At 34.6% G+C, this 20,055-nt stretch overlaps 1 protein-coding gene across 1 annotated transcript in view; it reads right to left on the bottom strand.

Annotated features, from left to right (window-relative positions):
• FSIP2 (fibrous sheath interacting protein 2) overlaps positions 1 to 20,055 on the bottom strand; it is a 92,300-nt gene that overhangs the window by 49,758 nt on the left and 22,487 nt on the right. Inside the window, exons 10-15 of the mRNA XM_046018219.1 lie at positions 16,225 to 16,337; positions 15,397 to 15,439; positions 14,098 to 14,204; positions 11,734 to 11,797; positions 5,573 to 5,630; positions 1,452 to 1,488 (exon numbers count right to left, since the gene is read on the bottom strand). Of these exons, the coding sequence (XP_045874175.1) occupies positions 1,452 to 1,488; positions 5,573 to 5,630; positions 11,734 to 11,797; positions 14,098 to 14,204; positions 15,397 to 15,439; positions 16,225 to 16,337 (422 nt within the window). The remainder of the gene's footprint in view (positions 1 to 1,451; positions 1,489 to 5,572; positions 5,631 to 11,733; positions 11,798 to 14,097; positions 14,205 to 15,396; positions 15,440 to 16,224; positions 16,338 to 20,055) is intronic.

Here is a 20,055-nt window from a genome sequence, read left to right as displayed (position 1 = left end):
TAGAAACCTGGGGACCAGACTTGGAAAACCATTTTCTTAGTAGTCAGTGGTAATGTCACAGCTTAAAATGGACCAAAAGTAGAAACAATGCATCTGTAGAATTCTATAAACCACTTCTTAATTACTGAAAATGAATTTTAGGCTTGCAAAAATCCTTTTGCCTATCATAAATGAGTAGTCTGTTTTTAAATTCTTATTACTCTTAAGACATAAAGGCCGTAAATTTGAGTAGTTGGCAGCGAAGACTAGAAGGCTGGTACATAGACACCAGGTTAAACAGTATGATTCCTACAATGGGGCTGTTCATAACCAAAGTATTACCTTAGATTAACATGGAAATATACACAGTTCAGGCAAACATTCAAAGAAAATTTAACACCTGTGTAACATACTCTTGTCTGACACATTTGAAAGTGTTTGGAGGCACCTTAGGAAAAGCAATTCTATCTTGCTGTAATACATGAATCTCCTAATGTAATTTTTACTTTACTGTACAATGGCTAGTGGTTTGAAAACACATTTTGGATGGCAGCTTATGTTGTAAAATACTTGTTTTATATAATGGCATCCTAAATCAGGTTTTAACAGAAAAAGCAATTGTTCTAATCAACTCTAGCACATATAAACTAAGACATTCAATATATATTATTTTTCTTATTACCAGAAATACTAAAAAAAAAAAATCTACATTGTTACTCCTAGGCTAGTTGTCAAAGTTTCCAACTTTGATATGAGAGAGAGATATTCCTGAAGTTTTCTATGTATTGAAATTTATTAATTAGAACGTAGTTTTAAGTTGCTTTCCGTTTTAATATTAAACTGAGAAATATTCCCTTGAATCAGAGCTTTTGTATTTGCTACACATTCTATGACTTGAGTAAGAGTCAGTGTGAAAAAGTATATCAGAGTATGTGTTGTTCTCTAATAACTTTGTCTTTCCTGACTGGTCTGACTAGTTTCAGAGTTGGGCTTTTTAAGTTGAACAATCTTATCTGCCTCTTCCAAGGCTCAGCTCATAGGTGACCAGGTGCTTTTTTATGTGACCAGGTGACCAGGTTACCTTTTTTAGTGACTCAGGTGACCAGGTCACTTCTCACTAAAATGGCTAGAGCCAGACCCATGCATTCCAGCTCACCAGCCAAGTCTGCAAAGCTGTGTCACCTAATGGCTTTCCATGATAAAATTAGTTTGTGGTATTTGATGCTGTTATGATGGCTAGGTCCTTTAATGTCATTCCATACACTTCTATGCCCATGAGACTTCTTCCTGAAGGGCCAGTGTTATCTTTTGATAAGAACTTTAAATCACTGCAAAATTTAAGAATTAATTGAAAGAAAACTTTAAAGAAAAAAAAGGTCAAAGAGATAGACCAGTATCGATAGGTGATTACTCATTATTTGATTCACAGTTTTTAAATACGTTGCCTTATCAATTGATTTTATGATACATACTTTCTCTTGCAAGCAGTTTTGTAGGAGGTTCTGTTCTCTGTAAAGTTAAGAAAGGTTGAGCATTTAGTTATTACCTAGGGTTAAGAATTCACATAGCTTTTTCCAAAGTTTCTAATCATTGAATCATCTGTTTCTTCTCCTTTTATCTCAGGGTTTTCTACAGAAATTCAAAAGGTGGAATAAACTTTGTTTTGTTCCCACCCCCCCTCAATTTATCCTGCTCCTTTGATAACCACATACTTTATTGCTTAGAAGAATAGAATTGTGGCTGCTGCATAAACAATATATCTATCTGAAAGTCTACTTCTGAGCCACCTTGGCCATGACTGCTTTGTGCTTCTCTGGGGGACGACACTGAATTGGAGGTAGAGGGTGGGCTAGTCCTTTCTGTCTGGTAAAAGGCAAAAAGAATTAAAGTATTTGATCAGAGCTTTCTGGTAATCCTTTACTTACTCTTCTAAATCCCATGGTCCCACCTACCCTTTCACCAAACAGCAGGAAAGGAATATGTGAATGATTATTCAGTAACTGTGGGTTAAAACAATACTTCCTAGCCATATGCAGTACTAATTTAGAGGGAGACCTTTTCTTCATATGAAAATATTCTGTCATGTGTTCTAATTAGAATTATTTATCAACACACACTAATGAAATAAAAAAAAACTCTGAATTGTAACAAATAATGAAAATGATAGAAAAAATAAATAGTTAATAAAACCAGATAGATCAAAGACCATATGATACTTTCATAAATTTCAACGTGGGCTCTTTTCTTATAATCAGATATATGATACTCTCATATATTTCAATTCTTTTTCTGTTTCCTTAAAAGAAAATTGACATTCTTTTTTCATTTTTGTAGGCCTGTGCTATACATTATAACATTCAGTTTTTCCTAAAGTCTAAAATTCAATCACAAGAAACAGCAAGACTGGGAATTACATCCTAAATCTTGGGAGGAAAACAAAACAAAACTAAACAAAATAATAATTAAAAAAAAAAACAACAACCAAAAAACCCATCTTCACTGGTTTCAGCTCAGAAATTAGACATATTTAGACTAAAACCTTTTTGCAGGATGGAACCTGGAGCATGAAAGCTGATATCTATCAGTGACATGTTTTCTATCTTTTGGCCTTCTTTATTTTTTCAGGATCTGGTTTCTCAGGTCAACCTAAGCATAATTTTTGTTTTTTAGTCATTCTGCAATCTAACTCTCCCAGATTCATTTTTCTATTCTCCTCACATTATACTGTAGGTACCAAACAGAACTCATGGAATCCAACCTATTAACTGATAACTGTTCTCAACAGGCTCTCTCCCCCAAAGGCATGCATATAGATCCAAAAAGCAAAGACCTAAGAATAAAATTGACCAAATAACAGAAAGCTTTAATGAAAACCACTTTGAACAATTATAATAATCAGATAAAGTATGACATCAGTGAAAAAGACAGAATAAGGATCTCTGAAAACTTACTCCTCCATAAAAGCAATGGGAAAACTGGCAAAAAAAAAAAAAATTTTTTTTTTAAAGATTTTTATTTATTTGACAGAGAGAGACACAGTGAGAGGGGGAACACAAGCAGGGGGATTGGGAGAGGGAGAAAAAGGCTTCCTGCAAGGAGCAGGGAGCCTGATGCGGGGCTCGATCCCAGGACCCTGGGATCATGACCTGAGCTGAAGGCAGACGCTTAATGACTGAGCCATCCAGACACCCCAAAAAAGTTTTTTTTAAAATAATTTCATCTTAAATGATTTTATAGTCATTTTTTTCAGTTTTCAGAACTCTGAAAATTAACCAAAGACTTTTAGCATTCCAGAGAATGTTTATTCAAGAAAAATAGTTGATCTAGATAAAAACAGCTTTGTGGTGTTTTAACTTGCTCTATTTCTATCCCCTTTCTCCAGCTCCACAGTATCCTTGAAAAACAACACCTTCCAGTCACAGGGGCATGGCTTTGTTCGTTGTGGTATCTGCTTAACACTTAGCATTATGTTTTGAACATAGAAATTTCTTAATAAGTGTTTGATAAATTCTCATTTAAAGTCTTTTGGATCTAAGCCTACTCTCCAATTACAAAATGAAGCCTTCATGCAGGTCACTAATGGACTTCTAGAACTGGTTCCTGGTTTCTTACCTTCAGTTTTTCTTATATATTCTGACAGATTGTCTATCATGAATGCCAATATGACCACTACATTCCCCCTCCAAACCATCGGAGTGCTACCCATTAAGTAAACTACAAATTCCTGACCACAATCTGCACAGCTGCAGACTTACTTCTTCTTTACTCTGTTATTCTTTATGTCTTCCATCCCAGTAATATCAACTTACTCATTATCTAATTGCAGTACATAATTACTGCAATTCCGTTTACCCCTACTGCTATGGTATTTGCTTTGTCTTCATTCTTTTGGTCCTGAATTTCCATGTCTATTTTATAAACCTTTCTGTGTTCCTTTTATATTAACATTAGAAAAAGATAGAACTAAATAATAGAGGAAAGAGAGGGAAGATGAGGTGGACAGTAGATAGGATGTGATGATTCTTCACAGAGTCTTATGAAATCTGGAGTTAAATCAGAACAAGAGGAATGTGATATGTGTATGATGGTCAGAGCCAGACTGGAAAGTATTGTTAGTTTTGCTTTATTTGTACTCTGACCTGAGGTTGGGATGGGTTCATGAAGCTAAATGTATCTTATTCCTGTTAGTTTGGGAGGGACTGGTGAAAGAGCCCCAGACCATGCCTAGAGTTAATAATCTTAGCTGAGCCAAGATTATTAATGAAAGAGGAGCCAAAATATTTACTATGAATTGACTCTGTAGCTCTGTAATCTTGGGTGGGAGAAAATGAAGAGGCAGGAATTAAGACTTCATTAGGAGTCTCTTCTAACCTGTTTAAGGAGGAGGCAAATATTTATACTAATATTTATATTATAGTTATTCAACAAGTAAAATAAATATCGTCATTATTTACACGTGATCATCATTCCTCCATTTTGTGCTTTAAACTGAACTTGTCAGTTTTCTTCCTTCTGCATCTATTACAATGCTACATATCCTATGAATTCTCAGTAGTCAGTTAAATTGACAGCATCATGGGTGCCTGGGTGGCTCAGTGGATTAAGCCGCTGCCTTCGGTTCGGGTCATGATCTCAGGATCCTGGGATCGAGTCCTGCATCGGGCTCTCTGCTTAGCAGGGAGCCTGCTTCCCTCTCTCTCTCTCTCTGCCTGCCTCTCTATCTACTTGTGATCTCTCTCTGTCAAATAAATAAATAAAATCTTTAAAAATAAATAAATAAATAAATAAATAAATAAATAAATAAATTGACCGCATCGTGATACTTCCTCCAAGGAAGTTTGATCTGAATATTTTGATACCCTTTATCACCATACATCACTTAACTTTGACCTACCATTTTCATAGGGGTTTGGGGTTTCTAAAATATCTCCTGAACATTATTTGGCATATTATCTTTTTAAGAAGGTGATGATATTGGGTCTAAAATAATGGGTTTCTTTTTTTCCCCCTAGAGTTTAGAAAACCACACCTAATCACCATAATAGGTGGCCATTGAGGTTTGAGGAATGAAAATCCCTGAGGCCCCCCAAGTTTCTTCTCCAGAGACTTGCAATTTCCATCAGCAGAGGATTTGGGATTATATTGCAAATACCCTTTAGGAGGAGAATAATTGATTATGTCATCAATATTTGCAGTAAACTAATTTACCATTCTTGGGAAGACAAAAATCTCAAAAGGCCTAATAAATGATACATGTTTCAAAGGAGATAAAAGCAAAGGAATAAGGTCCAGATGCTGGAAAGCTCCTGAAGAGGAGGGATTATTGTTGGATATATTCAAACGTGGTATGAAAACTCTGAAGTGAGGGGAAGATAGAACCACAGTGGGGATAAGGAAACAGAAGAGGAAAAACATTCTCTTTGTCTGCTTTACAATTTAAGCTTAGTGCTGAGAGTTTGCAAAAGACAGAAGTCTCACTAAATCCAAGTAGAACTACTAGAGGATTCCATGTAATCATTTGCTTTTGAATAGCACTCATATAATTATTAAAATATTAATTTATATTTATACATTAATTTTCATAGATACTTACGTATTTGAGAAAGCATGAGAAGGGAGAGAACCCTGGGCTGTGGCATGAACCCGAGGTCCTATTTATTAGAAAAATAAAATTATAATTAGTTTATATACTTCCCCAGCAACTTGTAAAGTGGAAATTAATATCATCTAGTAGATGTTTATTCTTTGGTGCTATCTTGTTTAAAGGCCTCCAGAGATTCTCCACAATGAAGCCTAAATTCCTTAAGAAGGCATAAAATATACCATATAATCTGATGTTCTCACCTCTGCAGTGTCTATTCTGGCTAATCTCTATCCATTCATATATATTCTATGGTCCATAGACACAGAATGACATAATTTGCTAAATGTATTATGTTTTTCATGCCACTGGGCCTTTGTTTTTGCCATTTCCTTAGTCTGGAGTATCCTATTCCTTCTTTGTAATTTCTCTTCTTTTAGGCTTCACTCAGTTTGTATTAATTCCTCTAGAAAGCTTTGCCTAAGTAAATAAATATCCTTCTTTAGTGCTCCTGAAGCATTCTACATGTTTCTATTATAAAACTCATTATATCATAATTAAATGATTACTCTTCTGTGTTCCTGACTATGACATAAATTTACCACTATATCCTCAGCACTTAACACATAGTAAGTATCCAGTAATGTTTGTTTGTAGAATCCATTATTTAATTAATATGTTCCTAAACATTTATTGATTGATTTGCTGCCATTAATCTCCTCCTACTTGGATATTATCTAACTTTATATATAATCCAGCAAGATTCTATTGCTGAGTTTTGGGAAATACTTGGGATTGAAGTGACATAGGAAGTCTTTCTGCAGTACATCTCTACAGGCATACTGAATCGGTGTATGTCAATTATGCAAAAACAAAAATGAATAAAAGTTTTAGACAAAAAGATTGCCCTAATTTCAGAAAGTGGTTTTAGTAATTAGAACTAGTTCAAAGTTAAGTTTAGATGGTAATTCTTGTATCTTCCAGCAAATGAGTAACGAATAGGTACTAATGATGTATATAAAAAGTCTTACTTAAACACTGTGAACCTTTTTGAGTTTTTTGTTTGTTTGTTTTTGTTTGTTTGTGTTTTTTTGTAGATATGTTTTTCTGTACAGTTTGGTAGAAGTAACTAGAATTAAGAGTGCACAGATCTCAGAAATTAAGTGTGAAGCCAATACTCTTTTAAAAGTAAAGTAATAAATAAAAAGGTTTCTGTTTCCATTAATATGTTAGAGTAAATATCTAAAATATTTGTCTAGAATTCTATATAATCATTAAAACCACCCTCTTAAAAGCAGCTAAGCTTTTAAACATATTAAGAAAAATCTTTCAGAGTAAAAATAGCACAAATCTAGAGTGGTAAGCAACTTTTGCAGCTGATGCTTGCTCTATGAGCATTGGCAATAACTACAAACGAAATGGGGAATCAAAACTGAGTAAGAGCCTCTAAAAATATACTGGATGCCAAAGAGCTATAGATTGGTTGAAGAGTTGTCTTAACAAAAAAGAAAAAAACAAACAAAACTCATGTCACAGAGGTAGAAGCAGAAATAAACTATGCCTTGGCTTCAGCTGTGGATAAAGGAAGAAGAGGAGAAAAATTAAAATATCTCTTAAGAGATAATCTGTAATTATGAATTCCTGTATGACTTTGAGGTTCAAATCTACTGCATGGTCATAAAACTCCAAGTGAGAAATTATTTTTAAATGAACCTGTATTTATACTTCTTGGAGCCTAGCAGAAGCATATGGAAATTTTTTTTTAAAGATTTTATTTATTTATTTGACAGAGAGAGAGATCACAAGTAGGCAGAGGGGCAGGCAGAGAGAGAGGGGGAAGCAGGTTCTCTGCTGAACAGAGAGCCTGACGCAGCGCTCGATCCCAGGACCCTGAGATCATGACCTGAGGCGAATGCAGAGGCTTTAACCCACTGAGCCACTCAGGTGCCCCAGCATATGGAAAATTTTTAAACAGCTTTATAGAAGTTTAATTGGTATTCAAAGAGCTCTACATATTTAATGGATTGAATTTGAGTTTCTATAGAACAACACATACTATCGAAATATAGAATTCTCAATGATCTGTCAAAAATGAGCTCACATATAACAATAATGCCCCTACACACACACACACACACACACACACACAGAGAGAGAGAGAGAGAGAGAGAGAGAGAGAGAGAAATATGAAGAAACAAATCCCCATGACTGTTAACGGGAGGAAAAAGCATTAGAATTAGACATCAGTGATTTCAGATATTTGAATTACCAGATATAGAATATTCAAAAAGTATGTCTTATATGTTTAAATAGTTAAAGAAGGGATTGGAAAACACAGGAATAGAATAAGAACTTATCAAAAAAGTCCAGTTAAATTTGAAAAATAATTGTTCAGGAATTTTGTGTGTGTGTGTGTGTGTGTATGCATATATATAATGCTTAATCAGAGAAATTTCAAAATATATTGAATTGATAAAATAGTAAATTAGATAAGCTAAAGAAAGAATTGGAGATATGGAGGACAAATTTGAATAAATTAACCAGAATGCAGCACAGAGAAATGGAAAATACGATGGTTGTTAAATGATATAAAAGAAAAAAGATCTAAATATACATAACTGAAGTTTTAGAAGAAAGAAGATAATTAAAAATGATAAATAAAGTCCAAAAATGGACCTCAACTATATGGTCAATTAATCTTCAACAAATCGGGAAAAAATATCCAATGGAAAAAAACAGTCTCTTCAATAAATAGTGCTGGCAGAATTGTACAACTATATACAGAAGAATGAAACTTGACCATTCTCTTACATGATACACAAAGATAAACTCAAAATGGATGAGAGACCTCAATGTGAGACAAGAATCCATCAAAATCATAGAGGAACACATAGACAGTAACCTTTTTGACACCAGCTGCAGCAACTTCTTTCATGACACATGTCCAAAGGCAAGGGAAACAAGAGCAAAAATGAACTTTTGGGACTTCATCAAAATAAAAATCTTCTGTACAGCAAAGGAAACATTCTACAAAATCAAGAGGCAACCCATGGAATGGGAGAAGATATTTGCAAATGACATTATAGATAAAGGGCTGGTATCTAAGATCTATAAAGAACTTCTCAAACTCAACACCCCAAAAACAAATACTCAAGTAAAAAAAAAATGGGCAGAAGACATGAACAGACACTTCTCCATCAAAGACATACAAATGGCTAACAGACACATGAAAAAATACTCAACATCATGAGCCATCAGGGAAATTCAAATCAAAACCACATTGAGATTCCACCTTACATGAGTTAGAATGGCAAAAATTAACAAGGAAGGAAACAACAAACGTTGGTGAGGATGTGGAGAAAAGGGAACCCTCTTACACTGTTAGTGAGAATGCACGTTGCTACTGCCACTTTGGAAAACAGAATAGAGGTTCCTCAAGAAGTTAAAAATAGAGCTACCCTATGACCCAGCAATTGGACTATTGGGTATTTACCCCAAAGATACAGATAAGGTGAAAAGAAGGGGCACATGCACCCCAATGTTCATAACAGCAGTATCTACAATAGCCAAACTGTGGAAGGAGCTGAGATGCCCTTTGACAGATGAATGGATAAAGAAGATGTGGTTCATATATACAATGGAATATTACTCAGCCATCAGAGAGGATGAATACCCACCATTTGCATCAACATGGATGGAACTGGAGGGGATTATGCTAAGTGAAATAAATCATGCAGAGAAAGATAATTATATGGTTTCACTCATATGTGGAACAGAAGGAATAGCATGGAGGACCTTAGGGGAAGGAAGAGAAAACTGAAGGTGGGAAGATTCATAGGGGGAGATGAATCATGAGAGACTATGGACTCTGGGAAACAATTTGAGGATTTCAGAGGGAGGGGGGATGGTATACCCCTTCATACCCAGTGATGGGTATTAATAAGGGCAGGTGTTGCAATGAACACTGGTTGTTATATGCAAATAATGAATCATGGAATACTACATCAAGAACTAATGATGTACTATATGATGACTTACATAACATAAGAAAAAAATAAGCTTAACACTAAAAGAAAGCAAGAAAGGAGTAATTAAAGGAAATTATAAAAAAGTAGAACAAAGCAAAAGCACCAATAAGGCAGTAAAAATCTTCCAAAGGTTGTAATTTACATAAATGTAAATGGTTTAAATTCAAATAAAAGTCGAATTCCAAGACTCAATAAAAATAAAACAAGATGATGCAGATGTAGAGTGTTTACAAAAGCCACATCTACACATAAAAACTAAGACTGAAAGCTGATATAGCTATGTTAGTATCAGATCTACTAAATTTGAGACAAAAAGCATGACTTATGATAAAAGTCATACATAATAACAAAAAGCTCAATTTTACACCTGAAACTAATATTACACAGTATGCTAACTAACTGAAATTTAAATTAAAAAGTGAATAACCCCTCAATTCACCAGGATAGTCCTGGATGTGCCTGCTAACCTAGATCAAGAAATAAAAATTAAAAAATGAACAGAACTACATGGAGGAATTGATAAACTAATCATTCCCTATAATTTTTAGAACAGAGGAAATAAAAATAAGTATATAGTATATATATAAAGAGTAAATAAAAATAAGTACATAGTATGTATATATGATACATATATATATGATATATAAGATATATGAACTACAGAATTCAATAGCTTGATTGAATGGAAATATTTAGAACATGGTACCACCAAATTAATAATATTTATAATTTTCAAACACACAGAACATGTACAAAATTAATCATGTGTGCTAAGCCAATAAAGCAATTCTGCAGATATTTCAAGAATCTGGTGCCATAAAGGCCATGATGTCAGTCCACAAAGCAATTAAATTGGAAATCAATAACAAAAAGGAAACTAGAAATCCAATATACTTGAAATTTTAAAACTCATTTATAAATACAAAGTAACAAAAATTGGAATTTAGATATAATCTAGAAAAAAATGAAAATATTGCACATTACATTTTACAGTACATTTCAAAAATCTCTTACATATCACCACACACTATTCTAAGCACTTTTACAAATACTAATGTATTGAATTGCTATAGGAATCATATGAATGATGTATTATTATTACTGTTCATGTAACAGCACTCCAGCCAGTCTTAAAGGTTAACTTGCTTCAAATCAACCCACTCCTTGCTTACTGATCTAAGGTCCTTGATCCCTAACAGAACTAATTACTAATTTACTTTCTTTGAGATATGCAGACCACTGGCCTTGGGAATGAAGGATCAGAGCACTCCCAGGCCACAGAGGCCAGAAACCCGTTTGAAGCCACCTGGGCTCTGATTAGCCCAAAAATCTTTCAGCAAACTATTTTTGTTTTTTAAAGTCACACAGTGACTTTACTGACCTCCCTTTGTGCATCTGTAGACCTTGCCCTTCTTTGTAGAAGGAACAGAGTAGTCTGGCACAACCCCTGGATACCAGGAAACCAGACCTTCTTGCAGAACATCCACCCTGGACACCCAAGAAATAGAACTTCTTGCACAGCTTCTGAGCTCTGAAATAACTGTAGCTGGCATCACTGAGTCTCCAGGTAATCAAAACATGTCACAGACTACTGCACTCCCTTAACTGATTAAGCCCCTTTAAAAATCTTATGGCCAAGCAGAAACCTCTGACAAGAGTCTGCTTCTCTGCAGATTTCTGGCCTCCTGAAAAACCGAAGAACAGAGAAATTAAGTAACTTGGCCAGAGATAAATTTTTAGTGTTGGAGTGTGGATTCAATTTAAGTAGTCTTGCCCGAATATATGTTCCTCCTATTATGCTATACTGCCTTCTGATAATCTGATCCATATGGATAGGATATATGATACGTTTATGCCAAGATATTTGAAAATTTAGATGAATAAATTTATAAGAAAAGTATAGTGGTTAAAACAAACTTAAAAAGAAACAAAATATATAATTTCAAATCTAATCGAATCTGTAGCTTTAAATTTTTTCTCACTAAGAGAGCCAGGACTAGTTAAATATTTTGCCAGTGATTTGTACCAAACATTCAAGGAATATTCAGCACCATACTAGGCATAAAGCAGGAGTTCAATAAATATTAGTTGAAAAAGTGAATTAAGAGATTGCATAACTTATTAATAGCTGTTACTGATGTTTACCTGATTCACAGAAGTAGCTTGATCTCTTGTTTGTTCTTTCATTCCAATCAGCATTTATCTCCTTCTACATAATCCAAACAACAAAACAAACATCCTCAAGGGAGTTTTTCCCCCAGCATTTGAGCATCAACTATTACTTATATATTTAAAATACAGAAATTTAAGATTTTGAGAACCTCTCTTAAATGTCAGTTTTTAAGAAATGCACACATTTTGTGATATTTATATTAAATCTATTTACAGAGGTTAAAAGTTCACAGTTGTATCATGGGAGGTCCACAAGACCACCTACACATTTGATGATTTGCTAAGGCTCATGGAACTCAGAATATAGTTGTATACTTGCATCTAAGATTTATTACAGTAAAAGGATATCCTATAGGATAAGGAAGGGTAAAAGACATAGGCTGAGTCTGGAAAAATCCGTGCATAGTTTTTCTTATGTGCTCTCCTCCTGTGAGAGAACACACTTAAGAGGACATACTTTTCTCCAACAATTAAAAAAAAAATGCAGTAACATGTACAGTGTTTCTGCCCAAAGAAATCAGTTAGAAAGTTAGCACTCAGTCTTTATTGAGTCTTTATTGAAGACTGGTCATAAGGACACCCTCTGCCTTAATGTATATCAAAATTCTAACCTCCTAAAAAGAAATCAGATGGTCGGCAAAAATCTCATTATTTGCAATAGAATGCACCATCCATTCAGGTAGGGAAAGTTCTGTATCACTTAGGGACTGTTAGAAAAACTAACCTCCCCAACACTAGACAAAGAGCAACCTTGAAAGCAGGCCCTTCTAAAGACAGCAGTCTCAAGCCTGCTGTGTTAACTCTTTCCTACACAGTAGTATTCGCTGGCATCCTAAAATAAACCATCTGTGGAATGCGCTGATTAGAAAGTAAGCCAATCAACTCTGTGGAACAAAAAAATAGGTGTGTTTTTAAACAAAGCTACAATAGGAGAAACGTTTAAGTAGAGCTGGAGCACAGAACAGGCTCTCTGAATATAGAGGAATGTCATTCTCTAGACTTGTTCAAGAACTCAACATGTTCAGGGAGGTAAATCCAGTGAAACAAATAGGCTTCTTTTTTGCACCCCAGGTCTAAGAGCTGAACATAGGCTGCTAGAAATACATTTGCTGACAGTGGTAGGCTGTGTACATGTTGGAAGCAGAGTGTAATACTTCATATAATAAAATGGCCACGCTGTTTCTCATAATAAATTAGGAACTTCTGGACATTTGGTACTTTTGAGATCAAGATAGGTGGGAAATTTAATAATAAACACATTGAACAAAAAAGGTCAGCAATAAAATTTAAATACTGTTTTTACAGGAGTTTTTGTTTGTTTATTCGTATTTTAGTAAAGGACATAGCTTTTGCAATCTGTTGGGCAGATTGAGGATTTTAAATATTGAAGTTGATAAGAAATTTTTTTTGACTCTTAGCATACTTAAAATGGATAATGACATAGTAGAACACTGAACTATAAAATATTTATAATAAAACTGCACTATAGAGAAGCATATTATGATAAACACATATCTTAGAAGTTACATGTAATGTAGTCTGTCAATTATTATTTGTTAGGAGAAACAGAAAATGATGCCACTTCCTACCCAAGTCAAGTAGAATTCATTGGAAAGAACTTAATAAACTGCCATTTTCAAATCATGTTAACTCTTTAGCACAGTTAAACAGTTAACACTTTGCTACTAATGGAATGGATGATGTGGTTTTGACTCTTATAATAAGTAAGGAACTCACAGAGGAAAAAAAATCTAATTTATATCAGAAGACATACCCTGAATCTTTGGGGTTAACTTTCCAATAGCAGGAATCTGATGGCTGGTCAAGAGCCAAGAGGACTGATAGCATGATTGTCCCTGACAATCAGTATTAGTCAAAGCCCAATCAAAGGCCAAATTAATACTTCCTCTGAAGGCTCAGGTATGTACTGTGAATTATATTTAGAAAAATTATGAGTCCTATTAAAATTTTGTTATAATATGACTAATTTCAGGGAGTGAAGCAGTTTGGTATGGTCCCTTCATACCAAAATTGAAAAATTGAAAATTTTTATACCAACTTTATTCATTTTTATACAATTTTTATTCATTTATTCTACTTGCATTTAGAGCAACAGAAATTTTTTTTTAATATTTTATTTATTTATTTGACAGAGAGAGAGGTCACAAGTAGGCAGAGAGGCAGGCAGAGAGAGAGGGAGAAACAGGCTCCCCACTGAGCAGAGAGCCCAATGCAGGGCTCGATCCCAGGACCCTGAGATCATGACCCGAGCCAAAGGCAGAGACTTAAACCACTGAGCCACCCAGGCGCCCCTAGAGCAAGAGAAATATTATATACCTCATCTTTTGGAGGATCCAAGTAAGACTGTGTAGTTCTTGTGTAATTTCTTGTGGGTGAAGTTTGAGGTGAAATAACTGAATTTTGAGCTGAGGTGAATACAGCCTCTAGAGAAAGAAGAGATAATTTTACATATGAGAAGATCATATTTCTGGAGCAAGGGTGAATGCTAATGAATATATCTTATCCAGTGCTCTCTGCTGAGCCACCACAATCACTAAATTACCACAATTAGGGATATATTTGAGTTAAGGAAGTATCTCCAAGAATAACATGACCTTTTTAAGTGTTCACTGGCTGCAAATTTCCAATGGTTCACCATTGCCTTTAGAGACAAGTCTGAAATCCTTAACCTCTAATCCTAATTTATTTAACATTATGCCAGCTTAATGCCTATAATTAAACACAGACCACTGCCAGAATTAATTGTTTCTGTTTCATTCAGTCTGCAATGGAAGACCAGTCACTACTTGGATAGGGGAATAACCAAAGCTATGTTTTAGAGAAGAATGCTTTCACAGTAAAATTTATAGTGGATTAAAGAGAGGAGGAGGAGAATGGAGGAAGATTACTGGAATAGTCAAGAATGAAGGAAACAAGGGTAGAAACTGTGGGAATGAAAAAGATAGAAAAGGGCAAAAGAAAAAGAGATAGATTAGACAGAAAGTGGCAACTTTGGGATGCAGATACAAAAAAAGAGAGTCAAAGATCACTCACATCTTGTTCCTGGGTGAAAACAGAAGAAAGATCAGGAAGATGATGACTTTGATATTCTATTGAATTTGAGGCAATCATTGGCCACTGGATGGAGGTGTCTAATATTTTCTGTATATATATGTAGGATGTGTATGCAAATATTTTTAGTGACTTCCAGAAATCTAACAAGGCACAGAAAAATTTAGCTAATGTGTAGTCCACTGAAGGGGCGATGAGAAATAAGACGTATTATCTACGGAGAATTGATGGCAGTGGAGTACAGGGACCTTCCTGGAGAAAGTTCTCTGTGCTGTACCTTACTGAATCAAGTATATCAGTGATGTGCTGTAGCACGATAAACAGCCACAGCAGGGACCCTAACTTTTCCACAGTTCGCAAAATACAAAAGCTATCTCATCAAAAAATCACTGAAATATATGAGCCAATTATGATATCTATATTCGTAAATAATTTTATACCATGCCTTACTTTCCAAAATAACCATGGTTTTTTATAATCAGGTAGAACAATTTGAAAAACCATATGATAAAACCATGATTATGAACTTAACAAAATAACAAGTATGACTATTTTTCATTTTACCTCTATCATCAAAAGTACTTGATTTTCTGGTTACTCCATCTTTCTATATGGTATAGAGAAAAACATTCATTAGCAACTGTACTTCTAAAAAAAATTTTGCCTCTGTCAATCAATGAAATTTATAAAAATTTTCCCCTATTTCTCCCCTAACTTTCACATGAAAATTGCCTCAGGGAAAATATATATTAACAACCTTCTAGATTATCTTCTATAGGGTTTCTCAAATTTAATTAGTTTAAAATTGAGTTCATTATGTAGCAAAGTACAATTGTTCCTTTTCTAGTATTCCATACTTTGCTTAAAGGCATAGTAATCCATTCAGTGGTTGGTTCTAAAAAGTTTAGAGTCATCAATCTGTCTAAATATAATCCATTCCAATCCAGCCTATAGCTTAGCAAACATATTTCTCAAAATTTTGGCCAAAATTTTATTTTGATTTTGAGAACATCATTTCATTGTGATATTTTTTCTGTGTCTGTCTGTCCCATCAAGCAATGGGTCCTTAAGGGGAGTGATTATGTTTTATTCATCTTTTTATCGTATGTGTCCCAATTTCCTCATTTTCCCTTCCTTCTGGTTCAGCAGAGGGCTTGGTCAACAATAAATGTTCAATAAATTTTGGCTATTATTATTGCAATTGCTAAATGTTTGAATTAGTTCTGCTAAATTACACAGTGACTCAATACTCGGAAGGAGAGATTTGGCCTCATGAATAGATCATAATATCCTTAGCCAATCAGTATCATGCTAGTGAAGGAGATAGGTCATAGAAGTGAAAAATTAACTAGATAAATAATCATCATTCAAAAGATTGGGACAATATTATACCTTTTGTTCTGTACCATTAACTCGCACTTCTAACTGGCCAGCTGAAGTTGCTGGTTTTTTGACAACAGTCTTTGAACTACTTAAAGATTGATAAGTAACATTTGCTTCAGGTCCTGAAAGTAAATGAGAGAGACACACCATAGTTTTTTAAAAACAACCTATTGAAGTGTAATTGAAATAGAACAAACCACACTTATTTAAATTGAATTTTTTTTAAATTTTAAAATATGTCTACAACTCTGAGGCTATCATTGCAATCAAAATAACTTTTACAATACCATTAAAATTTTTTTCATCCCTTGAGAAGTGTTTTATTATATGGATAAAAAACAGTTTTTTTTATCCACTTACCTACTATTTGGGTTGTTTCCATTTTGGCCTTTCACAAATAAACCTTTATGAGCTTTCATGTACGAGTCAACTGTGTGGACATAAGTTTTTATTTCTCTTGGGTAAATACCTAGTAGTGGAATGACTGGATCATATGGTAGGTATAGGTTTAACTTTTAAGAAACACCACGCTGTTTTCCAAAATAGCTATACATTTTACTTATCATTCAGCAGTGCATCAGAATTTCAATTCTTTCACATTCTTGCCCACATTTATAAGCAGAAGAAAGAAAAGTAGTAAAGATCAAAGTGAAAATCAAAGAAATAGAAAAAAAGAGAGAAAGTAATGAACCTAATAGCTGATTCTTTGAAAACCTCAATAAAAGTGATAAGCCAGATTGACCAGGAAAAAGAGGAGACAAATTTTCAGCATCAGGAAGATTAGAGATAACAGCACAACAAAAATCTATAGAGAATACTAAAAATAATAATAAAAGAATATTATGAAAAATGTATGGCAGTTAAGTTTAACAACATATACAAGTGACTAATTCCTTAAAAAACACGAACTAATCTCATTCATGAATAGTTGATATGAAGAACTACATATCTACAAAGGCAATTGAATATGTTAGAAACATGTCTAGAAAGAAAGCTCCAGGCTCTAATGATTTCATTTCTGAAGTATACCTAAGATCTAAGGAAGAAATCACACAGGCTTTTCCAGAAAATTGAAGAGGAATGAACTTCTTTCCCAGCTCATACTTTGAGATCAAGATCACTTTGATACCAAAATCACTAAAAGGTATTACAGGGAAAGAAAACCTCAGTCAACATCCCCCCATTAACAAAGATACAAAAACTATAAATAAAATAAATTAAATCTAACAATATATGATATTGACATATATATATATCATATATATCAATATATGATAAAGATAATGCATAATGAATGAAGTTAATCCATTACTCATTAAAAATAAGCCAAAATGATTCACAACATTAAAATGTAAAAAAGAAAATTTAGATGGTTATCTCAAAAGATGCAGGGAAAAATATGACAAAGTTCAATACCCATTCATGATCAAATGTCTTTGTGAACTAAGAATATGAGGATATGTCCTTCCTCTGATAAAAGTTATCTTCAGATCTCTAAAGATGATACTCTAATTTATATTGATCCCTTTCCCTTAAGTTTTTGGAACAAGATTAATTTGTACACAATCATCATTTTACTCAACACTATCATGGAGGTGCTAGCCAGTGAGAAAAGGAAAACGAAAAGTGAGTCCAAAGACATCCCAGCAGAATATGTTGTAGAAACTAGAAAGCTCAGTCTAAAATTTATGTAGAGATAGAAAGGCCCTACAATAAGCAAGTCAGCCTAAAAGAACCATGAATGTTAGAGAACTCAAATTGCCCAATTTCAAGACTTATTATAAAGTTACAGTAATTAAAAGAACACTGTATCCTCATAAGAACAAATAAATAAAACAGGAGAATTTCCACAAACAGATCTGTCTGTATATCTATCATCTATATATGTTCACTTTATCTTTGCAAAAATGCCAGTAAAACTCAATGATACTGAAGCAATTGAATGTGTACAAGATAAGGTTGAATAATCCTGTCTTCCCAGATAGCAAGGAAGCTATCAAAAATCATTAGGGTCACGTTTTGCATGGAGCACTGGGTGTTGTGCAAAAAGAATGAATACTGTTACGCTGAAAAAGTAAATAAAATGGGAAAAAAAAAAGAAAAAGTAAAAAAAAAAATCATTAGGGTTATGTCACAAAGGACTCAAGAATTATCTTAAACGGAGATCCCACTCACCAAAGCTATCAAACTTTCAACATGAATAAGCACAGCAGGAGAACTGTATTGAAGCACTTTAAATTTATTTAAATCTATAAATTCATAATGACATAAAACAAAACTGGTTGCTCACTGTTGGAGGATGCTACTGAAACAATTAACTATTTTGAAACTGATAAATGGTGGTAAAATATTAAGCATCAATCTGCTTTTCTGAAGTATCCTGTACACCACATTGAAGCGAAATAGTAATTAAGAGAAAGTTTATTTTATACAAGTATTACAGTTAATCTATGAGGAAGGAATGATAGAATTAAAATGTCCCAACTTTGCAACCCGTAATTTATTCATGGATCTAGGCCTTGAACATAAATGGCTGCTAACATTACAAGGAGAAAGAAAAGGAGATATTATATATGCTGCCTGATGGAAAGACTAACCACTATCTATGAATCAGTCTTGTTAGAGAAACAGAACCTGTGAATGGCTGCATAAGAAGACCCTGACCTCACCTCCTCCCTTAGACACACTAAATCTCCAGCTACATCTAGAACAATTCTTTCTGAAAAAGAGATAAAAAAAGGCCACATTTGGTTGAGAGGAGAGGCAGAGACATGGTCTAGTTGAGAACCCCACCCCTATTGCAGCAACCCACAGGTTAGAAGGATTTCACAAATATCGAGCACATCGCTGAGTCTGAGCTCTGTAACCTTGGGACCTGCACTGGAAATATGAGCCCTCAAGCATTTGTCTTTAAAAGTCAACATGGCTTATGTCTAGGAGATTCAAAGGACATTGAGAAACTGAAACTCTGTTCCTAAAGGGCTTGTGCACAGACTACTTACCCTGAGATCCAGCACGAAAGCAGCAGGCTGAAAATGCATTTAGACCATATGTGAAGGAGATCCACTAGCTATTCTTTTTTTTTTTTTAATATTTTATTTAGTTATTTGACAGAGATCACAAGTAGGCAGAGAGGCAGACAGAGAGAGAGGAAGGGAAGCAGGCTCCCTGTTCAGCAAGAGCCTGATGCGGGGCTCCATCCCAGGACCCTGGGATCATGACCTGAGCCGAAAGCAGAGGCTTTAACCCACCGAGCCACCCAGGCGCCCCTCCACTAGCTATTCTTAAAGCATTTGCTGGACAGGCAGAGGTCTATTCCAACTCTCTCCAGGGAAGGAGGTGCTGGTTGGTGCCATTTTTATACTCTCCTACATTTCTAAGTGCTAGCGATGCCAAATACTATTTTTTAACTCTCTTAACCCTGTTAGCACTGCTTCTATGGCCCTGCCCCATGAAAGCCAGTGGGCGGACTTGCCTGCCTCAACGCTCCCCTGTGGCCCTGCCAAAGCCAGCAAGTACACATAATTTACAGGGGACACCCTTTCAATGCCTATCACTGGGGCCCTCTGTTTTGGAGTCCTTTGGGGCTGAAGCAATCAGAGTTCTTGGCAGGATGCTGCACAGACAAAAGGTGAAACACACCCCCAGTCTTCTTTTGACCACTCTTTTAAGACTGGAAAAGAGAGATGTTTTGTCTCATACATAGAAGCAAAGAATCAATCAAACTGAGGAAATGGGAATGTGTTCCAAATTAAAGACAAGAAAAGCCCCCAAAGAAAACTTCAATGAAATAGATAAGTAATTTTCCTGATAAAGAGTTCAAGATAATAGTCACGGTTT

Source organism: Meles meles, chromosome 9 (genome assembly GCF_922984935.1).
Source record: "Meles meles chromosome 9, mMelMel3.1 paternal haplotype, whole genome shotgun sequence".
NCBI classification, from domain to species: domain Eukaryota; kingdom Metazoa; phylum Chordata; class Mammalia; order Carnivora; family Mustelidae; genus Meles; species Meles meles.
Note: the sequence above shows the minus strand (reverse complement) of the source record. Positions and strands in the feature narration are given on the sequence as shown.